General features: G+C 44.2%; 1 protein-coding gene across 4 annotated transcripts in view; it reads right to left on the bottom strand.

Annotated features, from left to right (window-relative positions):
• Positions 1-9,967: 9,967 nt before the first annotated feature.
• LOC139563320 (ubiquitin carboxyl-terminal hydrolase CYLD-like) overlaps positions 9,968-24,374 on the bottom strand; it is a 31,854-nt gene continuing 17,447 nt past the window's right edge. For 2 of the 4 annotated variants that reach the window (XM_071381932.1, XM_071381931.1), the window contains exons 8-19: positions 23,861-23,977; positions 22,045-22,448; positions 21,626-21,791; positions 21,309-21,450; positions 21,007-21,129; positions 20,746-20,837; positions 20,581-20,647; positions 20,272-20,404; positions 17,367-17,475; positions 17,098-17,216; positions 12,082-12,298; positions 9,968-11,794 (exon numbers count right to left, since the gene is read on the bottom strand). In XM_071381932.1, the coding sequence (XP_071238033.1) occupies positions 11,610-11,794; positions 12,082-12,298; positions 17,098-17,216; positions 17,367-17,475; positions 20,272-20,404; positions 20,581-20,647; positions 20,746-20,837; positions 21,007-21,129; positions 21,309-21,450; positions 21,626-21,791; positions 22,045-22,448; positions 23,861-23,977 (1,874 nt within the window). In that variant the 3' untranslated portion in view covers positions 9,968-11,609. The remainder of the gene's footprint in view (positions 11,795-12,081; positions 12,299-17,097; positions 17,217-17,366; positions 17,476-20,271; positions 20,405-20,580; positions 20,648-20,745; positions 20,838-21,006; positions 21,130-21,308; positions 21,451-21,625; positions 21,792-22,044; positions 22,449-23,860; positions 23,978-24,374) is intronic. The other 2 variants (XM_071381934.1, XM_071381933.1) reach the window with 1 other exon arrangement.

Genomic DNA, 24,374 nt, shown 5'->3' with positions numbered 1-24,374 from the left:
TAATGCGTTTGAGCCAATCAGTTGTGTTGTGACAAGGTAGGGGTGGTATACAGAAGACAGCCCTATTTGGGAAAATACCAAGTCCATATTATGGCAAGAACAGCTCAAATAAGCAAAGAGAAACGACAGTCCATCGTTACTTTAAGACATGAAGGTCAGTCAATTCTGAAGATTTCAAGAACTTTGAATGTTTCTTCAAGTGCACTCGCAAAAACCATCAAGCGCTATGATGAAACTGCATCTCATGAGGATCGCCACAGGAAAGGAAAACCCAGAGTTTCCTCTCCTGCAGAGGATAAATTCATTCGAGTTACCAGCCTCAGAAATTGCAGCCCAAATAAATGCTTCACAGAGTTCAAGTAAAAGACACATCTCAACATTAACTGTTCAGAGGAGACTGCGTGAATCAGGCATTCTTGGTTGAATTGCTGCAAAGAAACCACTACTAAAGGACACCAATAAGAAGAGACTTGCTTGGGCCAAGAAATGGACATTAGACCGGTGGAAATCTGTCCTTTGGTCTGATTAATACAAATTTGAGATTTTTGGTTCCAACCGCCGTGTCTTTGTGAGACGCATAGGAGGTGAACGGATGATCTACGCATGTGTGGTTCCCACCGTGAAGCATGGAGGAGGAGGTGTGATGGTGCTTTGTTGGTGACACTGTCTGTGATTTATTGAGAATTCAAGGCACACTTAACAGCATTCTGCAGCGATATGCCATCCCATCTGGTTTGCGCTTAGTGGGACTATCATTTGTCTTTCAAGAGGGCAATGACTCAACACACCTCCAGGCTGTGTAAGGGATATTTGACCAAGGAAGAGAGTGATGGAGTGCTGCATCAGATGACCTGTCCTCCACAATCACCCAACCTCAACCCAATTGAGATGGTTTGGAATGAGTTGGACCGCAGAGTGAAGGAAAAGCAGCCAACAAGCGCTCCGCATATGTGGGAACTCCTTCAAGACTGTTGGAAAAGCATTCCAGGTGAAGCTGGTTGAGAGAATGCCAAGAGTGTGCAACACTGTCATCAAGGCAAAGGAACTGCTACTTAGTAGAATATATATTTTGATTTGCTTAACACTTTTTTGGTCACTACATGATTCCATACGTGTTATTTCATAGTTTTGACTCTGACCTGTCCAATGAACCAAACTGATTAAAGAATCCCACAGTACCCAAACACACTCTCTCTCTCTCTCATTTGCTGCTAGAGAGAGAGAAAGTCTATTGTCTGCATCTCTCCATCACTTTCTCTGTGTTGTCTGTTGCTGTCGCTCGTCTGCCCTCTTCTGTTGCTGTCTCTTATTATTCTATGTTGCTGTCTCTTGTCTACCCTCACTCGTCCTGGTTGTAAAAAGTTTAAAAGTAAACTTTTGTTTTAATAGTCATTTCACAGGCTTTTTCACCTCAACTGCAATTCTTTGTAAACCATGTTTTACTTCTTCACTGTCTATATTTCACCTGTTATAATTTGTGCAAATAAATACGACTAATTATAATCTATAGAGCAGCTTGAAGTGATACAGTCTACTGTGTGCTCAACCCACCTCTGTTCTCTCTCCACCTGCCCTCTTCTGTCACTTTGTCTGTGTCTTGTCTGTTGCAGTCTCAGGTTCTTGTTTGTTACCATCTCCTTTGTCTATCTTCTTCTGTAATGGTCTGTTCTGTTCTTCTGGTGTCTCTCTCCATCATATCCTACTCTTCTGTTGCTGTCTCTCTGTCTTGTCTGGTGTGTCTCTCTCCATCACCTACTCTTCTGTTGCTGTCTCTGTGTCTTGTCTGGTGTGTCTCTTGACTTTGGATAACCTAGCTGTCCAAGGCTAGTTAGGGGCCGTCAATAAATTACACAATTAAATGAGACAATATTTTCATGTTGCACACCTTTTAGTATTTGTATATGATTTTCTACAATTTATAGTTAGTTTTAGGTTTTTCAGTCATTGAAATTTGGAGCTATTGGGATTTTAACATATTGTCCCATGTACATTGTGTAATTTACCTATGGTCCCTAATTAGCCCCATAGGGATATCCAAAGTCAACCCAAATATATTACAGGCATTATGATCGTGTCATGTGCAGCTGCACTCCTAATTGATGATTACTTGTGTGCTGCCAGCTGTGGACAGGACTGAAACAAACCCAACCTTAATTTAAATTGTGATGCAGTCACAACCACAACTCTTACAAAACTCAGTTTTGGACGAGACAGACTGCCCTGCCCAGTCATGTGAAATCCGTAGATTAGGGCCCATGGCTGTGCCCCTGCCCAGTCATGTGAAACCCATAGATTAGGGCCTAATGAATTTAATTAAATTGACTGATTTCCTTGTACGAACTGTAGCTCAGTAAAACTGTTGAAATTGTTGCGTTTCCATTTTTTTCCAGTATATCATTTATGCCATTTTGCAGATGCTTTTATCCAAATCGATTTACAGTCATACATGCATCCATTTTACATCGGGATTGAACCCACAATCCTGGCGTTGCAAGCACCATGCTCTACTAACTGAGCCATGCAATGAAATGCTTACTTGCAGGTTAACCTCTCAATAATGCAATAGAAAAAGTAAATAGCTAAGTGAATAGAAAGAGTAATAAAAATAAAAGCTCAATTAAATAATTTCACCAATTTAATACACTTTTATAAATAGTTACATAGTCTATATGGAAATAAGACATTTTTTATTTAACTAAGCAAGTCAGTTAAAAACAAATTCTTCTTTTAAAATGACGGCAAACCACGGCCACACCCTCCCCTACCGGGATGATGCTGGGCCAATTGTGTGCCGCCATATGGGACTCCCGATCCCGACCGGTTGTGATACAGCACGGGATCAAACCAGGGTCTGTAGTGACGCCCCTAGCACTGATGCATTGCCTTAGACCGCTGCGCCACTCGGGAGCATAAGAATCATGATACAAGAATGTTTACCAGTAGAATGGACAGTTTATAAGACCTCTATGATTCATTTCATTTAGTCAGTTCTACCACCTCAACATTGCTCATTTAAACAGGGTTAACTATAATGTTGTAGTAAAGTTCAGCTTCAGTCCACAGGGGGGGACTTTGTCACTGTCAGAAGATGCAGTGCCTTCGGAAAGTATTCAGACCACTTGAATTTATCCACATTTTGATATGTTACAGCCTTATTCTAAAATGTATTAAATAGTTTTTTCCCCCTCATCAACCTACACACAATACCCCATAATGACAAAGCTGGATGGTTGTATGGGGAGCGTCGCTGCACAGCTATTTTCAGGTCTCTCCAGAGATGTTCGATCGGGTTCAAGTCCGGGCTCTGGCTGGGCCACTCAAGGAAATTCAAAGACTTGTCCTGAAGCCACTCCTGCGTTGTCTTGGCTGTGTGCTTAGGGTCATTGTCCTGTTGGAAGGTGAACCGCCCCAGTCTGAGGTCCTGAGTGCTCTGGAGCAAGTGTTCGTCAAGGATCTTTCTATAATTTGCAGAGAGATCCCAGTCCCTGCCGCTACCATGCTTCACCGTAGGGATGGTGCCAGGTTTCCTCCAGACGTGTGGCTGGCATTCAGGCCAAAAAGTTCAATCTTGGTTTCATTAGACCAGAGAATCTTTTTTCTCATGGTCTGAGAGTCTTTAGGTGCCTTTTGGCCAATTTCAAGCGGGCTGTCATGCGCCTTTTACTGAGGAGTGGCTTCCAACTGGCCACTCTACCATAAAGGCCTGATTGGTGGAGTGCTGCAGAGATGATTGTCCTTCTGGAAGTTTCTCCCATCTCCACAGAAGAACTCTAGAGCTCTGTCAGAGTGACCATCGGGTTCTTAGTTACCTCCTTGACCAAGTCCCTATTCCCCCGATTGCTCAGTTTGGCGAGGCGGACAGCTTTAGGAAGAGTCTTGGTGGTTCCAAACTTCTTCCATTGAATAATGATGGAGGCCACTGTGTTCTTGGGGACCTTCAATGCTGCATACATTTTTTGGTACCCTCCCCAGATCTGTGCCTCGAAACAATCCTGTCTCGGAGTTCTACGGACAATTTCTTTGACCTCATGGCTTGGTTTTTGCACTGACAAGCACTTTCAACTGTGGGACCTTACATAGACAGGTGTGTGCCTTTTCAAATCATGTCCAATCAATTGAATTTACCACAGGAGGACTCCAATCAAGTTGTCGAATCTAGCTACAGAAACGAAACCCATCGAATACACTCGCTGGAAAAAAAACTTTTCCTCACTTTTTTCCTTATATAAGCTCTCCTTAGCTTGCCCATTCACTGAATATACAGTTAAATAACTCTGACTGACACCCAATAGATTAAGGATGCTGAACTCTAATGCTAGCATGATGTGTGGTTATGGAAACAGACTGAAATGTAAAATAACATTTTTTACCATCAAAAGGTTCGGGGCTGGACCATAAACATCCGGGGTTAAAGCCCAGAACCCCAGGCCTAATGTTGCCACTGCCCTTAAGCCAATTCCCCTAACTTTTGTTTTTTTAGTTCTCCTAACCTTTGTAGTTTGTTCCCCTAACCTGCAACGTAAATTCTCCCCATAATTCTCCTTTGTTGTTAGCACGCAACAAACAACCTAGTTTCAGATAAAGACTTGCAATACTAAATGCCCTCCATAATGTATAAATTACGCCATCCAATTCGTATGCTACGACCGGGTAAGATGTATGATACTATACATCCTCAAATTCCTATTATATTTTGTACGACCGCTATTCCATTCATAACGTAACATATCATATGAAAGGTCACCACAGATTTACGTACAGAATAATACGAATTGCCATGAGACAACATTGTATACTTAGTCTGTCCCCATCCCCCTTCTTTAATTAAGGATCGGACACTTAAAAAATAAAAATAAAAATCGCCTAAAATGACATACCCAAATCGAACTGCCTGTAGCTCAGGACCTGAAGCAAGGATATGCATAGGAAACACTTTGAAGTTTGTGGAAATGTGAAATTCATGGAGGAGAATATAACACATCAGATCTGGCAAAAGATAATACAAAGAAAAAAACATGTGTTTTCTATTTTTTTTGTTCCATCATCTTTGAAATGCAAGAGAAAGGCCATTATATGATTTAGGAGTCGAGGCACAATTTAGATTTTGGCCACGAGATGACAGCAGTATATATGCAAAGTTTTAGACTGATCCAATGAACTATTGCATTACTGTTCAAAATGTTGTATCAAGTCTGCTCAAATGTGCCTAATTGGTTTATTGATACATTTTCAAGTACATAACTGTGCACTCTCCTCAAACAATAGCATGGTATTCTTTCACTGTAATATATCCTGTAAATTGGACAGTGCAGTTAGATTAACAAGAATTTAAGCTTTCTGCCCATTTAAGACATGTCTATGCCCTGGGAAATGTTCTTGTTACTTACAACGTCATGCTAATCACATTAGCTCCACCGTCCCACGGTGGGGACACTGATCTTAATACAGAAAAAAGGGCTTTTCTCTTTTCTGAAATGATCACACTCATTTCTCTTCTTACACCTCTCTGAGAGCAGGGCTGAGTTCTCCTGGGTTCTCAGAGACTGTTATTGGTAAACATCCAGACAGGCAGATGCTCTCTCAGAGATCAGTTGTAAACAGAGTAGTTCTAACCTGCCCTCCTCCGCACCCCCCACATGACATGTACTTCTTAGAAGTATCATCCTGGAATGTGTATAGTCAGAGGCCACCATACAACCCAAACAACAGGTCTTTTGTGTACATATTGCTTCAGTTAAGACCAAAGGCCAATCACTCAGCATGTGCTTTGCTGATGTTATGTCTGATGTCTTGGCTCTTGGTATTTGCAGAGGGTCAACTGTAAATAGCACATTTAAAAGCTCTGTAAAAAAAACTCCAGTCATGGGTTTCAATCAGAGCTCTAATGTTATTGATACCATTGAAAATGGTTCTGGGATGAATTCCAAATAGTCTGATCATTGTTTGGTTTTTAATTATTAACCTTTTAATGACCCTCAGTACATTTAAGCAATAAGGCCCAAGCAGGTGTGGTATATGGCCATATATCACAAACTCCCGAGATGCCTTATTGCTATTATAAACTGGTTACCAACATAATTAGAGCAGTAAAAAATAAATGTTTTTTTTTCATACCCATGGTATACGATCTGATATACCACGGCTTTCAGCCAATCAGCATTCAGGGCTCGAACCACCCAGTTTATAATGATTGATCATGACCAATGTTATTTGGAATGGAAAGTGAATTTAACATGTGGAGGCACTGTTCAGGGCAACTGTGCTATATTAGAAATGGTATAGAAACTCTGAGTTTCTCCTATCCAACATGCATTATACCCCATACAGCAGACAGATGGTATTGGTGCAAACGTCTTCCAGGAACAGTAAGACAGGACTGAGAAAGTAGGTGGCTGAGGGCTAAAACACACACACATAATGGTGTGGCTATAAGGACTATCTGAGTTGACCTTTGTATTTTATTCTTATTTTTGCACTGTCTCTGTGGACTCAGAGGGCCCTACACTCTATGCACACTGATACTCCAACACACAAAACACTCACTCCCATCATATACATACTTTTACACTGACTCTATATCCTGATGCCTAGTCACCTTACCCCTATACATATCTACCCCTAATGATCCAGTATCCTTTCACATTATAAATATGCTACTGGAACTGACCCTGTATGCTTACTTACTTTATCGTGTTCTTCTTATTTCTTATTTTATGTCTTGTGTGTCTTTGTTCTACCTTGTTATTTTTAGTATTACATTGTTATTGATTACTGCATTGTTGGTGTTAGAGTTTGGAAGAAAGGCCTTTCACTGTACTTGTGCATGTGACATTAAAACTTGAAACACTCACTCATATTTAATCTGGAAAGCAGCTTGCATGCCAATCCAGTCAGCACCTGTAAACAATGCAGTGTTAAAGGTAGCAGCAGGAGGGGAATAGGCAGTACACAGGTGTGTGGGCCTACACGCACACACACAGACACCACCAGTCCCATCCCACTGCCATTGCTGCCACGTCTTGCTGTCACTCCCAGCCCTCTTATCATTACATGCACCATACAGACCCCCAGTTGGGGCCACCGGCCCAGCGCCATACAGACCCCGGTGGGGGGCCACCAGCCCAGCCTGCCCCCCCCCCCCGTACACACACACACTACAGAGCAGTGATGGGCAATAAAAACACTTCACACCTTAAGTGAAAGATACGACTTAAAATATTTTACGCACATCCTGCATATGCAATTTGCCCACACCTGGCTGTTAGAAGGAACAACATCTGGCAACGGTTGCTTTAGAGGCAATTAATTCTTCATCCGTCACTAGCATCCTCCTACTGAACATCATTTCAGAGGGGGGAGATGTTGTGTAAGCAACACAGGTATGTGAAGAGATACATACATAAGTGAGAGAACCGGTTCATCTGTGGAGAGCAGAAGGGAGGTGTAGTACTTGACCCTCATGTTGCATCAAATAGAACAATGTTTTCTGTTCGAAGACGCATGCGTCATTCCTACATCAAAATGTTGAGGTATGATTACAAACTCATTTTGGCAGGGAATAGTATTTGAATTAGATTAGTGTTTAGAGTTGGAGTAGTTTCTCTGTGGCAAAAACATGTCATTTAATTTAAGTATGAAAAATAACTGCTTCTGCAGCTGGCCATTTGAACAGGATTGCGAATGAATGGAAACTACCTTACAACACATATTTAAAAGGTCTCAAAGTGATTGAAGAACTGCAGAGTTAATACTTTCAGTTCTAAACATTAGTTTGATTGCACTGCTTTGACTTCATCAGACTGTGACCTTTAAAGCCACTAAATAAAACCCCTTATCACAATAGAGTTAAAACAGCACCTAAGTGGTATATTGAGTTAGGACTGATTGGCTTGAAATTGTTCTCTCTCAGCTCCCTTTTCATCTTTAGTGTCGGAAATCACTGTTTTCCTGTTGTCTGAATGGGCTTTTACATTTACCTTCTCTCTCCAGGCTCTGATAGGATTTCTTTGTTTACTGGCTGTCTTTCCCATGGGAATGAGACTGGATTTCAAGTGCAATGAATGCTGAGAGCAAACCAACCATTCTGCATTCCTATGTATAGTAGACAGGCAGCAGAATCACAACCTGATGTGATGGGAGGCTGTTTACAATAAAAACCATACCGCCCATGTCTTTTTCAAGGTCCCGTCCATGGAGTAGATGGGAGAATACCAAGAACAACATCAGCCAATCTTGGGAAAGTATAAAAAAAATAACAAAATAGTCCCATATTTTAACTCGGGACTGACTATTATGAGTGAGAAAGAACAGGAAATTCAGACATAAAAAAAAATACTTCAAACACAACACCAAAATAAAAGTGAGAAAGTGATCCTGAGAGTGTCTGTCTGGGCTTCTGTTGTGTGTGACCGTACCATAAGTAGACAGGGGTTGGAGAAGAATATAGCCTGGGATCCGCAATGAATATCGCTTTGCTTCACTTCACCTAAACAGCACAGTAGTAAAAGCAATATTCTGTGTGTTTTCCAGTCTAAGTAAGTTCTAGGTCTTTCCAGAGGCCCAATCCACCAGTGTAATATTTGCTCCTGTCCAGTGGAGAGAATATAGGTTGTAGACCCTGCCCCTTTCCCAGCAGCCCCAACCCAGCGGTGTTGGAGGGCCACTGGCTGTTTATCATAAACAGCCCAGCAAGGTCCATCTGCTTTGATTTTATTTTGCATTCTCCCCCAGGGCCTCTGAGCTGGAGTGAGAATAACAATACTTGAGCCCATCTGCTCCTGAAGTACCAGTCCCAGCTAAATTATCACACGCTACGAGCGGCTGGCATATGCTGTGGCATTAAGATACAAGAGGGCATTGTGGCGCCAGCTGTTGTGTTGACAAATACTTATCTGGCACTTCTGAAGTCAGCTTGCTAAGCTGGTTTCAAGTTTGACTAAAAACTAAATGGGTGTAAGGTGTGTAAGAGGGTTACTGTGGGGGAAATGCATGTATAATATAGGCTGATTTCTCTTTGTTGCTAAGTGTCTGGGGAATTGGGTCATAGGGTATATGGAACTCAATCCCAACATATAGGCCACGGGGATAATAACAATGAAAAGCCAGTCACACAAGTGGTCAAACAAACTGCCATCTTAAAACAGATCTGTCATTCTTTATTGTTAAGAATATTGCACCTAATTTGTATTTATTTCCTGGACAGCAGATGATTGACTGTTGTTTTAAAGAGGCCTAAACTGGGGCCCATATTGTAATAATCCTATGACTAAAGGCATAAACCCACTTGCTCACACATTGTCAACTGCTGAAACGCAGATGAGACTTTTCTCAAGCGCTTGAAATGCTGCAGCCCTCAGACAGGCACTGCAAGTCACTCACTAAGCTGGAAATGTAGCCATGCACCCGCTGGGCACACACTGGGTGAATCAACGTTGTTTCCACACCATTTCAATAAAATACCATTGAACCACGTGGAATAAACATTGAATTGATGTCTGTGCCCAGTGAGTTATGACTAACTCAAAAAGCATACCCTTTTCCCCATTTTAACAATGATTGATCAGAGATATGTTTAAAACATGTAAAGTACTTCTGCCTTTTCCAGTAGACTAGTTTGAGGTGATAAAGAGAAGAAAATAGAACCTTGTGTTAAATGTGCTGTCTTGGCCTCGAGCTCCCTGTCGGACCAGTGTCCAGCTGCTGTGTCTCTGCCCACGGGGAGGTTAGTCCCATCTGCACCCCGTCTCTCTGACAAACGCATCGACCAGAGCAGAATCCCCGCTGTGCTGAGCCCCTGCAGAGGCACCATGCTAATGAGACCTGCACCTCTGTGACAGGTGAGGACACAGACACCAGAGTTGTCATCAAACTACACGACAAGCGTACCCCAATGCACGCATACTCAGATGCACAAAACAAAGCAAACTGCCAGGCACATGGCAAACATCTCCAACACACAAATAAACACTTTTCATACCTTTCAAAACGGGGGTTTTAATTTTGTTAACATTTACGAGAACAGCATTGACATTCATTTCCATCCGTTATATACGTTTTATACTTTACAGATAGATGCACAAGTCAAATGTTCATAGATATCCATATCAGAGACTCACAGGCTCCCGTGGAGTAAAGAAAGTCCTCCTGTCTGTCTGTGACGAGCATTAAACTTCAGCAGTGCAGAAACAAGCACACACAGTAATAATGTCCCCTTTGAGGGTCCCTGGGAAAACAATCACAATGGGGCTTTGTGGAGGTTGTAATCATCAGGAAACCAGCATAGAACCTCCTAAATCAGGCCTACATCATGACATTAAACTACACTACCCAGCATGCCACTGGTGGTAACATTCAGTAGTATTAATGGGACGGCATGAATCACAAGAACTCACTTCAATATCTGGTGAGAGATGGGAGGAGGAGTTCCAGATAGCTTATATTTAATATATTTTTTAAATTTCCTTCAAAAAATAAAAATACGAGAATGTAAATATATTCAGATTAAAATATAAATTAGGAATATACTGTATTTTAAAGTTACTTGATTTTGATCCACGGTTGGGGAGTTAACTGTCACAAATGTATGAAAAAGACACAAAAGGCATATACTATTGTCTCATCAGATAGATAAGTATTGAAAATGACAAATGGCAAGCAGGGGTTTTGCTGTTTTGAGTGCAGTTAAAAGTTTAGACATGAAATAATGTTGTTTTCTGACACACAACGCTTTGAGACTTACAAAACAGAAAAATCTAAATAGAAAATTTCAGTTGAATTTTTCCACAAACTGTTAATTCAAAAACACCTGCCAGGCTTTAGAGTACCTGACCTGTCCTCTGACTGCACGGAGAACTGTCATACAGCCGCCTTTACCATATATCCATTTGGAACACACACACTTTCATGAAATCTACAGGGTATAATAGGGAAATATGCCACCCAAAGTATTCTGGTTGATCCTAATGCTATATTCGGTTGACACAAATATACTGTTGGTGGTGGTACACATCTGACATAATGGATCATGGTACTAACTAAGGATGTCTTAAGACACGCTGTTTAAACAGTATACATAGTTGGTTGAGGGTTTTGAACATGGCATTATTTCCACTATGAGTTGAATTATGGAGCGCTCCAATCTCTTACACTGATTAAGAAAAGCAGGACTCCCCCTGCTTTAGGTAAATGAGGTGGCCTCTGTCCTTCCATTAACATGGCTTGTTTTTGTTTCGCATGTTTGGTCAGCTGAGGAGAGCATGCCGTCCCCCTCTCTCTCTCCTCTTCCTCTCCACAGGAAGAGAATAATATTCAGCGGGCTTCTCGTGTCTCCATCGACCGCCGTCCCCCACCACTCAGCTACGAGGCACAGGGAAGCTACTGACGTCAAGATCAGCTTGTTTTGTTGTTCACCACAGAGGGAAACAAGAAGAACAACACTTCAACAAATGCACAGTGCAAATAAGCTTTTCTCTTTTAAGGTCTCTTCACTTTGGGCAGAGTAGACTGAGGAGACAGGGGCAGGCATTGAGGAGGTGGTGGGGACACAGGGAGAGAGCTCTGGACTGCAGCTCTCCCGTCTGTCTGTCTGGGAGTCTCTTGCCCCGGGGGCTCTACTTGTACAGGCTCATGGTGGGGCTCTGGTACATGCACATGTAGGCGTCACACAGCAGACGGCGGGCCTGGCCCTGGATGCTCTTGGGGTCCAGGGCGTGCAGCTCCTCAGGGGTCATCTTCAGATAGGCCCCCACCTCCGGACATGGAGACACCTGGGGGATGTTGAAGCCATTCTGCCCTCCTGTGGAACAACAAACACAGACAGAGCACTCAGATCTGTGGTATTAAAGCAATGGCAAGTCTTCTAGTTATATTTCTATGCAATATAATTTCTATTTGTGAATGAATCCAAAATATTTACTATTGAGCTGAATATCTACTCATAATTATGAACAATGAGACAAACAGCCAATATCAGAAAAATAGCTGGTTTGACAGTTCATAATAACTTTGTAAATGATTCAAAATATTGCTTCCCCCACAACAACAAAAAACAAAAAGTTATCCAATAACTTTTTCTCTCCATACCGTCGCGGTCGGCCATACTGTCGAAGAAGAGCCATGCAGAGTCTTGGTGGCCGTACTTGACGAAGGCCACGTAGTGACTGGTCTCGATGCAGAGCACGGCGAACAGCTCCATCCGCTGGCGAGGGTAGCTACCCTGCCGCCACACACCCTCCTGCAGTTCCTTGGGGACGGACAACTTGCCGTGGCGATGGGCCTTCCTCCTCGGGTGGAGGTGAACCTGAGAGAACACATACACGTATGACATAATTGTTGGAAATAAGTATTTACCTATTTCTTGGGGATTTTGTAAGTATTTCTATGCACTAGTTATAAATCGGTCTAATAACAGTTCTCACAGATCGATGGCAACTACAGAGTAAAGAATAAACTGGAGAATGACAAGTTTCACAATTCATTAGTTTAAAAAAAATCTAATTACACATATATTCACTGAGTTTGGCAAAAATATTCACAAATGTGCCTCAAAGTTCAAGGTAAATATTTTGTCTTCATCTATAAGTTATTTAAGCAATAAGGCACAAGGGGGTGTTGTATATGGCCAATATACATTTACATTACATTTAAGTCATTTAGCAGACGCTCTTATCCAGAGCGACTTACAAATTGGTGCATTCACCTTATGATATCCAGTGGAACAACCACTTTACAATAGTGCATCTAACTCTTTTAAGGGGGGGGGGGTTAGAAGGATTACTTTATCCTATCCTAGGTATTCCTTAAAGAGGTGGGGTTTCAGGTGTCTCCGGAAGGTGGTGATTGACTCCGCTGACCTGGCGTCGTGAGGGAGTTTGTTCCACCATTGGGGTGCCAGAGCAGCGAACAGTTTTGACTGGGCTGAGCGGGAACTGTACTTCCTCAGAGGTAGGGAGGCGAGCAGGCCAGAGGTGGATGAACGCAGTGCCCTTGTTTGGGTGTAGGGCCTGATCAGAGCCTGAAGGTACGGAGGTGCCGTTCCCCTCACAGCTCCGTAGGCAAGCACCATGGTCTTGTAAGCGGATGCGAGCTTCAACTGGAAGCCAGTGGAGAGAGCGGAGGAGCGGGGTGACGTGAGAGAACTTGGGAAAGTTGAACACCAGACGGGCTGCGGCGTTCTGGATGAGTTGTAGGGGTTTAATGGCACAGGCAGGGAGCCCAGCCAACAGCGAGTTGCAGTAATCCAGACGGGAGATGACAAGTGCCTGGATTAGGACCTGCGCCGCTTCCTGCGTGAGGCAGGGTCGTACTCTGCGAATGTTGTAGAGCATGAACCTACAGGAACGGGTCACCGCCTTGATGTTAGTTGAGAACGACAGGGTGTTGTCCAGGATCACACCAAGGTTCTTAGCACTCTGGGAGGAGGACACAATGGAGTTGTCAACCGTGATGGCGAGATCATGGAACGGGCAGTCCTTCCCCGGGAGGAAGAGCAGCTCCGTCTTGCCGAGGTTCAGCTTGAGGTGGTGATCCGTCATCCACACTGATATGTCTGCCAGACATGCAGAGATGCGATTCACCACCTGGTTATCAGAGGGGGGAAAGGAGAAGATTAATTGTGTGTCGTCTGCATAGCAATGATAGGAGAGACCATGTGAGGATATGACAGAGCCAAGTGACTTGGTGTATAGCGAGAATAGGAGAGGGCCTAGAACAGAGCCCTGGGGGACACCAGTGGTGAGAGCACGTGGTGCGGAGACAGATTCTCGCCACGCCACCTGGTAGGAGCGACCTGTCAGGTAGGACGCAATCCAAGCGTGGGCCGCGCCGGAGATGCCCAGCTCGGAGAGGGTGGAGAGGAGGATCTGATGGTTCACAGTATCAAAGGCAGCCGATAGGTCTAGAAGGATGAGAGCAGAGGAGAGAGAGTTAGCTTTAGCAGTGCGGAGCGCCTCCGTGACACAGAGAAGAGCAGTCTCAGTTGAATGACTAGTCTTGAAACCTGACTGATTTGGATCAAGAAGGTCATTCTGAGAGAGATAGCAGGAGAGCTGGCCAAGGACGGCACGTTCAAGAGTTTTGGCGAGAAAAGAAAGAAGGGATACTGGTCTGTAGTTGTTGACATCGGAGGGATCGAGTGTAGGTTTTTTCAGAAGGGGTGCAACTCTCGCTCTCTTGAAGACGGAAGGGACGTAGCCAGCGGTCAAGGATGAGTTGATGAGCGAGGTGAGGTAAGGGAGAAGGTCTCCGGAAATGGTCTGGAGAAGAGAGGAGGGGATAGGGTCAAGCGGGCAGGTTGTTGGGCGGCCGGCCGTCACAAGACGCGAGATTTCATCTGGAGAGAGAGGGGAGAAAGAGGTCAAAGCACAGGGTAGGGCAGTGTGAGCAGAACCAGCGGTGTCGTTTGACTTAGCAAACGAGGATCCGATGTCGTCGACCTTCTTTTCAAAATGGTTGACGAAGTCATCAGCAGAGAGGGAAGGAGGGGGGAGGAGGGGGAGGAGGATTCAGGAGGGAGGAGAAGGTGGCAAAGAGCTTCCTAGGGTTAGAGGCAGATGCTTGGAATTTAGAGTGGTAGAAATTGGCTTTAGCAGCAGAGACAGAAGAGGAGAATGTAGAGAGGAGGGAGTGAAAGGATGCCAGGTCCGCAGGGAGGCGAGTTTTCCTCCATTTCCGCTCGGCTGCCCGGAGCCCTGTTCTGTGAGCTCGCAATGAGTCGTCGAGCCACGGAGCGGGAGGGGAGGACCGAGCCGGCCTGGAGGATAGGGGACATAGAGAGTCAAAGGATGCAGAAAGGGAGGAGAGGAGGGTTGAGGAGGCAGAATCAGGAGATAGGTTGGAGAAGGTTTGAGCAGAGGGAAGAGATGATAGGATGGAAGAGGAGAGAGTAGCGGGGGAGAGAGAGCGAAGGTTGGGACGGCGCGATACCATCCGAGTAGGGGCAGTGTGGGAAGTGTTGGATGAGAGCGAGAGGGAAAAGGATACAAGGTAGTGGTCGGAGACTTGGAGGGGAGTTGCAATGAGATTAGTGGAAGAACAGCATCTAGTAAAGATGAGGTCAAGCGTATTGCCTGCCTTGTGAGTAGGGGGGGAAGGTGAGAGGGTGAGGTCAAAAGAGGAGAGGAGTGGAAAGAAGGAGGCAGAGAGGAATGAGTCAAAGGTAGACGTGGGGAGGTTAAAGTCACCCAGAACTGTGAGAGGTGAGCCATCCTCAGGAAAGGAACTTATCAGGGCGTCAAGCTCATTGATGAACTCTCCAAGGGAACCTGGAGGGCGATAAATGATAAGGATGTTAAGCTTGAAAGGGCTGGTAACTGTGACAGCATGGAATTCAAAGGAGGCGATAGACAGATGGGTCAGGGGAGAAAGAGAGAATGTCCACTTGGGAGAGATGAGGATCCCAGTGCCACCACCCCGCTGACCAGAAGCTCTCGGGGTGTGCGAGAACACGTGGGCAGACGAGGAGAGAGCAGTAGGAGTAGCAGTGTTATCAGTGGTAATCCATGTTTCCGTCAGTGCCAAGAAGTCGAGGGACTGGAGGGAAGCATAGGCTGAGATGAACTCTGCCTTGTTGGCCGCAGATCGGCAGTTCCAGAGGCTGCCTGAGACCTGGAACTCCACGTGGGTCGTGCGCGCTGGGACCACCAGGTTAGAGTAGCAGCGGCCACGCGGTGTGAAGCGTTTGTATGGTCTGTGCAGAGAGGAGAGAACAGGGATAGACAGACACATAGTTGACAGGCTACAGAAGAGGCTACGCTAATGCAAAGGAGATTGGAATGACAAGTGGACTACACGTCTCGAATGTTCAGAAAGTTAAGCTTACGTTGCAAAAAATCTTATTGACTAAAATGATATAGTACTGCTGGCTGGTGAAATAGGCTAGCTAGCAGTGGCTGCGTTGTTGACTTTGTTTGAAAGTGTAGCTGGCTAGGTAACCTCTAACTGGCTAGGTAACCTCGACAATTACTCTAGACTACACAATTATCTTGGATACAAAGACGGCTATGTAGCCAGCTAAGATCAAACAAATCAAACTGTTGTACTGTAATGAAATGAAATGTAATACTACCTGTAATACTACCTGTGGAGCAAAGCGGAATGCAACTACTCGCTCCAAACCAAACCGGAAGTGCGTATCGTAGAGGGAGAGGCAATAGAAGTGTTGTTTCTTGTATTATTGTCTTTTGTGTCTTTAGAGGACTGCTTCACCTTAATGTCCCCTTTCCCTTTTCTTCTGTCCTTATTTTGTCCCACTTTGTCCCTTCTTTGTCCCTTCTTCTCTTCTGCCAACTAGACACTCCTTGTTAGCTAGCTAGCTTCTTTCAGGAATGTCCCTAGCAACTGCCTAGCAACAGGTAAACAACTTAGCTAGCTAAGAAAACGGTATAATTTTATGAAAAATTGTTACTTTTTCAAAAGCCTTTCTTCTTTGTTTGCTGCTTGTTTGGTCTCCTATTCAGTTTGCAGTTTTCTTTTGATTTTTTTTCGATGTACTTTACTCTAAAAAAAAAACATTTAAATTTCAATATTTGTAGGAGCTCATCTTTTCAGCTGCTGCTGCTATATATCATACATATATCACTAATCTTCTGGATAGCAACAGAGATGTTCAGATGGCTAAGGAGGGGCTCAGCATAGGAGAAAGGGTTAAATACCAGTGTTTGTGTGAATATGTTCCTTGTCTAAGGCAGCTGTTCACCCAATGGGTGAATAAACTTGGTATACCGCGGCTAATGGCTGTTCTTATGCACGACGCAACGCGGAGTGGCTGGATACAGCCCATGGTATATTGGTCATATATCACAAACCCCTGAGGTGCCTTATTGCTATTATAAACTGATTACCAACGTAATTAGAGCAGTAAAAATAAATGTTTTGTCATACTCGTGGTATACGGTCTGATATTTCACGTCTGTCAGCCAATCAGCATTCAGGGCTCAAACCACCCAGTATATAATACAACTTAGAAACTCAGTCATTCCTTAGGACTTGTCGCCCCCAAGTGGATTGTACTGGAACTACACTGCTTTACAACTAGTCCCTGATGAGTCCCTGATGAGATCCCCTTAGTTTCTATGTTGGTGGAATGGCACCCTCTGTTACCTGTGTATTGCACTTTTCACAGAACTGTTTTATCTTCCCGGCAGTGATGTCACCATCCTCGTAGCACTCCCTGCATTCATACAGAGCCAGACCCCCGCAGATTCGACACTCCCTGGGAGCTGAGAGAGAAGCACAGGGTTGAGGGTTGACTATTACACACCCACAATGTCAATCGAGAACAGTAGATTTCTGATATGGAAAACAGTTATCACATTCAATAATGATAATCCAACTACAACCATATTCAAATAAAATAAAGTTTTACGCACTGTCTTCAAGTAAGTCTGTGATGTCTAACTCTAGTGAGGGGAAGATCTTGTTGAACATCTTGAAGTCCTTCCCAAAGCGAGGCATCTGGATGATAAGGCAGGAAGGAGCCTGAACAGAGAGAAGACGCATGAAGTCACCAAATCAAATTTTATTGGTCACATACACATATTTAGCAGATGTTATTGGGTGTAGCAAAATGCTTGTGTTCCTAGCTCCAACAGTGCTGTAGTATCTAACAATTCACAACAATCTAAAAGTAAAAGAATGGAATTAAGAAATATCTAAATATTAGATCGAGCAATGTGGTAGTGGCATTGACTAAAATAGAATAGAATACAGTATATACATATGAGATGAGTAAAGTAGTATGTAAACATTATTAAACTAGTGTTCCATTATTAAAGTGGCCAGTGATTCAAAGTCTATGTACAGTATATAGGGCAGCAGCATCTTTTAATTGTATTTATTTAACCTTTATTTAACTAGGCAAGTCAGTCAAGAAGAAATTCTTATTTACAATGACGGCCTACCCCGGCCAAACCCTAACGACGCTGGGCCAATTGCGTGCCGCCCTATGGGACTCCCAATCACGGCCAGTTGTGATACAGCCTGGAATCGAACCGAGATCTGTAGTGAAGCTTCTAGCACTGAGATGCAGTGCCTTAGACCGCTGCGCCACTTAGGAACCTCTAAGGTGCAGGGTTGCGTAACCAGGTGTAAGACAGCTAGTGATGTTTATTTATCAGTCTGATGGCCTTGAGATAGAAGTTGTTTCAGTCTCTCGGTCCCAGCGTTGATGCACCTGTACTGACCTCGCCTTCCGGATGATAGCCGTGTGAACAGGTGGTTTATGTCCTTGATGATATTTTTGGTATTCCTGTGATATCGGGTGCTGTAGGTGTCCTGGAGGGCAGGTAGTTTGCCCCCGGTGAGGCGTTGGGCAGACCGCACCACCCTTTGGAGAGCCTTGCGGTTGAGGGCGGTGCAGTGGCAGTACCAGGCGATGATACAGCCCGACAGGATGCTCTCAATTGTGCATCTGAAAGTTTGTGAGGGTTTTAGGGGCCAAGCCAAATTTCTTCAGCCTCCTGAGGTTGAAGAGAAGCTGTTGCGCTGTTGTTGTTTTTTTTACGTTGAGTGAGGTTATTTTCCTGGCACCACTCTCTCAGGGCCCTCACCTCCTCCCTGTAAGCTGTCTCGTCATTGTTGGTAATCAGGCCTACTGTTGTGTCGTCTGAAAACTTCATGATTGAGTTGGAAGAGTGCGTGGCCACGCAATCATCGGTGATCAGGGAGTACAGGAAGGGGCTTAGCACGCACCCTTGTGGGGGCCTCTGTGTTGAGGATCAGCGAAGTGGAGGTGTTGTTTCCTACCTTCACCACCTGGGGCAGTACATCAGGAAGTCCAGGACCCATTTGCACAGGGCGGGGTTCAGACCCAGGGCCCCGAGCTTAATGATGAGCTTGGAGGGTACTATGGTTTTGAATGCTGAGCTATAGTCAATGAACAGCATTCTTACGTAGGTATCCCGCTTGTCTAGATGGGATAGGGCAGTGAGCAGTGTGATGTCGATTGCATCATCTGTGGATCTATTGGGGCGGTAAGCAAATTGAAGTGGGTCTAGGGTGAGGGTAGAGGTGATATGATCCTTAACTAGCCTCTCGAAGCACTTCATGATGACAGTCATTTAGTTCAGTTACCTTTGCTTTCTTGGGTACAGGAACAATGGTGGACATCTTCAAGCATGTGGGGACAGCAGACTGGGATAGGAAGAGATTGAATGTCCGTAAACACTCCAGCAAACTGGTCTGCGCTGAGGACGCGGCTTGGGATGCCGTCTGGGCAGCCTTGCGAGGGTTAACACGCTTAAATGTCGTATTCATGTTGCCCACGGAGAACGAGAGCCCACAGTCCTTGGTAGCGGGCCACGTCGGTGGCACTGTGTTATCCTCAAAGCAGGCGAAGGTGTTTAGCTTGTCCGGAAGCAAGACAGTGTAGTCCGTGATTGTCTGTAGACCCTGCCACATACATCTCGTGTCTGAGCCATTGAATTGCGACTCCACTTTGTCTCTGTACTGATGTTTTGCCTGTTTGATTGCCTTATGGAGGGAATAACTACACTGTTTGTATTCGGCCATATTCCAAGTCACTTTACCATGGTTAAATGCGGTGGTTCGCGCTTTCATTTTTGCCCTGAGCTCATCTACTTTATTATCCAGAGACTGAGCATTAGCGAGTAATATAAGCAGTGGATGGTGTGCACGCCTCCTGAGTTGGACTAGAATTCCACTCTGAATACCTCTTCTCCGCCAGCGGTGTTTTGGAGCAGGCTCTGGAATAAGTTCAATTGCCCTGGGGGGTACGAACATCCAATTCGGGAAAGTCGTATTCCTGGTCATAATGCTGGCGAGTTACCGCCGTTCTGATATCCAAAAGTTATTATGGCTGTATGTAATAACACCCCAAAAATTCTGGGCTAATAACGTAATAAATAACATACAAAAAATCTAAATACAGCAAAGTTGCTTTGGAGCTAGGAGCAGAGCTGCCATATCTGTCGGCGCCATCTTACCTTACTGAGGAACAGCCGTTAAATAACAAACAAATCCTGAATATAAAGCACTTGATTGGTGACAGCAGAGCAAACAACATCCCACTTAAATTCTCCAAAAGAGAACTGTGTGTTCTCTACAAGCTACTAATCCTGCCAATTTCCCATAGTACCTCAGCCTTTCATTGATTAACTCAGCTAATCATTAGAATTGATAGTCAAGTTGACTCTCCCTTCATGCTCCTAGAATGAATTGCTTCTTGATTGCAATCAGCAAATGATTCACCCCTGAGCAACACAACCACTGACAGACAGTCAGCCAGCCAGAAAGACATACAGACAGACAGGTCACCTCAGCAAATTTGAGGTCACTGTTGATGAAGGACCACTCTATGAGCTGCTGGCTGGTTGGCACGCCCACTTTGTCCTTCTTATCCATGAAGATCTGGTAGAAGTAACAGTCCTGAACCTTCTGACCTGCCGATCTAGATACGACAGACACAAACAGGATATCATGTGTATTACATTAGAAATCATACTCATTTGAGCTCAGATTAGATTTATGTCTAAATATTCTTAAATGTATATATTATTAGCAGAAATAGTTTAGAAAAGCAATAACAAGATGATATGTTGAGGAGTATGTTTAATGTAGACTGACCTCAGCTTGAGTAAGGGGTCCACCCTCAATATGTGATGGAACAAAATATTGAGGAACTCCTCAGGATCTGTTAGGTGACAATTGAGTTTATAACACTTAGAACAAGTTCATGACATGTATAACAAAACCCCAACACTTTAATATTTTGATAAAGGCATTGGACACCTTTTTCTTCAGACGTGAACCCTGAGGCAGCTTCTACCTTCTCCAGTATCCTTCTGAGCTTCATCACTTTAGTGGCACACACATAGCCATGTCTACCAAGACAAATAAAATAGACAAGACAAATCTCAGTTATGATACTTGGCTGGGTCTAGAAAACTAATGAACGTGCTTATAAATGACATGTTAAGCATTGGTTTGCCACATGATATTATACTGAATGAATGTGTCTGAACAAAACACGAAGAGCAGTGTCCTACTTACATGCGCAGGGGGTTGACTATCTCTGTGCGTAGCAGCTCCTGTGTCTCTCGGTAATACTCTACGTCAGTCTTGGACCTCGGCCTCAACAGAACTGTGTCCAGGACTGAGCTGAAGGAAAACAGGCTAAAGGGGGGAAAGGAGGGAAAGAGGAAAAAGGTGTGTCCATACTTTTGACTGGTCATAATATATATATATATAAAAATGGAAAATCACATTTTTGACTACACTGGGCCTTTAACTACAGTGACATAGGAATGAGGTTAAGAACTCTATAATAATACACGCAAGGAATATGTCCTCACCAGAAGAGTGTGGAGTCCAGGTAGCAGGAGTTGTAGTGTCCCTGGATACCTTTCTTCTTGCCCACCATGATGTCTAGACCGTCATTCTCAGTGCGTGGAGGAGTGTTCTCATGCACCACCTCACTCAGATAACCGCCGAAAGCTGGACAGACACAAACAGTGAAGTTTAAGTTGACAATCCTGGGCAGGACTGCTTAGCTGGGTGGAAATGTCCATGTATTGCCTTTACCTGTCCAATCCTAGGAAGTACCTAGGATAGGGGCTAGCGGTCAATTTGTAATTCAGCATAGGACTGACAGGTGACACCAGTGACTCACCAATAGAGTTGCATCTCTCTATGGGGTTGGAGGAGTGGTGTAGGGAGGGGAAACGGGAGTCAGGCCGGCAGCATTTCAGCTTCACAAACAGGGCCTTCTTGGGCGCGCAGCTGAAGTAGCGGGTACCTTGAAAGGTGCCGTCTGTACAGCCAACACACTCCTCCTCCTGAGAGAGCAGAACCAGACAAGGCCAGAGTGCAGTTAGCTGTATGCTATTACACCAAACATATAGCTAGTAATGATACTGGATTTGGATGATTCTACAATTCTATGAAAAAAAAATTGGTTTCTCTGAAGTTCTCCTTAAATCCTTAGTACACTTGTTGTGACAATGTTATTGGGATAAACATAAGACAAAACAGCCAGGTCTCAGAGGCTACAAAGAGACAATCCTTCCAGTCAGTGTAATGATCTCTCACCAGCTCCAGGCCAGCCAGTGGCTCTGGTAGTCCCGGGGGCAGCCCCACCCAGCGGATAACCCCACACAGGGGCGGGTTCTCTTTCACCTCCACCAGGGACCCCACCTCCAGACCAGGCACACCCCCACGAGAGCTGGGGGGTGAGGGGGGCCGCGGAGAGGGAGGGGTAGGGGACGGGGGCTCTGGCATCTGCATCTGCTCTCCCATCACTGACTGCACGGAGAGGGAGAGGGGTCCATGGCTCATGCTGCCATTGGGCCCCGTCTTACGGCTCAGGCTGAAGGGCAGGGAGTGGAACTTGTTGTCATTGGACAAGGAAGCAGAGGGCGGGGCCCTGGTAGGAGGTGTGGCTTCATTGAAGTCAGGGGGCGTGTCTGTGAGGGACTTGGCAGGGTCCTCTCCGACTGCAGAGGAAAACAGACAATCAATTTTCACTGCAGCAGACATTACACTGACAGAGATCTTCTATCATTGTGGACTCATCAGATATTAATTTGACTTTTTTGACAACGTTGTGAATAGGGAGTGTGGAGGTGGTGTCACAGCTTCATATCAGCATTAGCAAACCAAATGTAAAGTTGACTTATAAACACTTTCACTATAAAGTGTATACACATTTTTACATTCACTGTAAACATAACCACAAAATGTACCTTGTGTGACAACCTCCCATGAGAGTTGAAAAATGTAAATATTTGTGTCACTGTGAGAATGTGCTGAGAAAATCTAAATGCCTCCACATGGAGACAGCCACAGAATAATCCAGAAGAGATGGGTGAGTCACAAGATCATCACGTCACCAATGGAAAATACAATACACCATCAAATATGAATATAATGGACCTGAACATATGGGTAAGAAGGCAGTGATGAAAAACAAAACAGAGGTGATGAAACAGAACAGAGGAAACAGCTGTGACAGGATTTCTCATTCCTACGACATAGAGGAGTCATCTCCACTGGGTCTTCCTCACCCTAGAGTCCACTGATAGCTCCATAACTTTACACACAGGCTTTACATGACTCAATGATTTTTAATCCCTTGGTTTCACTTGTGTAATTATCCATTCATCACCACCATGCTGTAAGGAACATGATCTTTGACCCCACGTAAACTACCTACCTAAACTACCCCACACTATCCCCCATGAAACATATCTACATGTCCTCACTTAAACCCAGTACTGAAGGCTTTCACTAATGCTTACAGGAAACTATCAAGAATAAAGTACAGTACTTTACCTAATTTAATTATTCTGAGGGAGAAAAAATGCAAGACATTATTAAAAGCCTTTTTGTGATTTGATAAAGACCATGCCACAGCAATTACACCATGCAGGTGGACCTCACAGTTAATGGGAATGAATAGATAGAGGACTCTCAGTGAAGGGTCTTGATCAGGGCCGGGACAAAACCAGTATCACGATACTCATTAGTATCGTGGCAAGGAAACAAAACACAAAGCGGATTTAACTTCTTTAGAAAAATAATCCTCATTATGTTGTCATCCGGTCACATGTATTTATTTTCCAAACTATAGAACACACTATTTTACATACAGCAGGTATTTTAAAAAGGACCAAAAGAGTTTGATCTGCTTCATGTTTTTATTTTTGCCATGGAAAAAGTATCTAGATACTGGTATCGTCACAGCCCTAGTCTTGATAGCAAGCTTTTTTAATCAAGTTAAAGATCAAACGCATTCTTTATTTGTTCACTGATTGGTAAATGAATACTGTAGAACAACCATGCATTAACGGGACCCTGCTATCAAGACAGATGGGAGTCTCAGTACTGTATCTTGCTGGGGCTTTACCTTCATCAATGTACCATGTGCTTTTGGATTTGGCCTGGACTGGGTGGTCAACAGAGCTGCCATTTAAAGTATAATAAAACTCTGACTTGCTTCTACTCCCACACTGAAGACCTAAGCCTGGAGATAACACAAGTCAACAGAGAAACAGAAAAGAAGCAGGTATGTGTTTGCTGCAGTGGAGGCTGCTGGGAGGAGAACAGCTCATAATAATGGCTGGAATGGAGTGAATGGAATGGTATCAAACCCATGAAAACCATGTTTTTCATACCATTCCATTTACTCCAATGCAGCCATTATTATGAGGCGTTCTTTAATGACAGCGGGATAGGTGGGGAGAGGAGGGCGAGAGAAAGGCATAGAGAGAGGGAACGGGAGGCAGATCGTCAGCACACTGAGAAGGTCAGTAGCCATGCAAGGAACACAAAGGTTCGGTAACTCTCACCACTCCACATCAGCTCTGGAATCCAAATTGGCCATTCACACAGATGTAATCTGGCAAAACTTATATTTTCCA

The sequence above is a fragment of the Salvelinus alpinus genome, chromosome 33, assembly GCF_045679555.1.
Source record: "Salvelinus alpinus chromosome 33, SLU_Salpinus.1, whole genome shotgun sequence".
NCBI lineage: Eukaryota > Metazoa > Chordata > Actinopteri > Salmoniformes > Salmonidae > Salvelinus > Salvelinus alpinus.
This window is presented reverse-complemented; position numbering and strand designations above follow the sequence as displayed.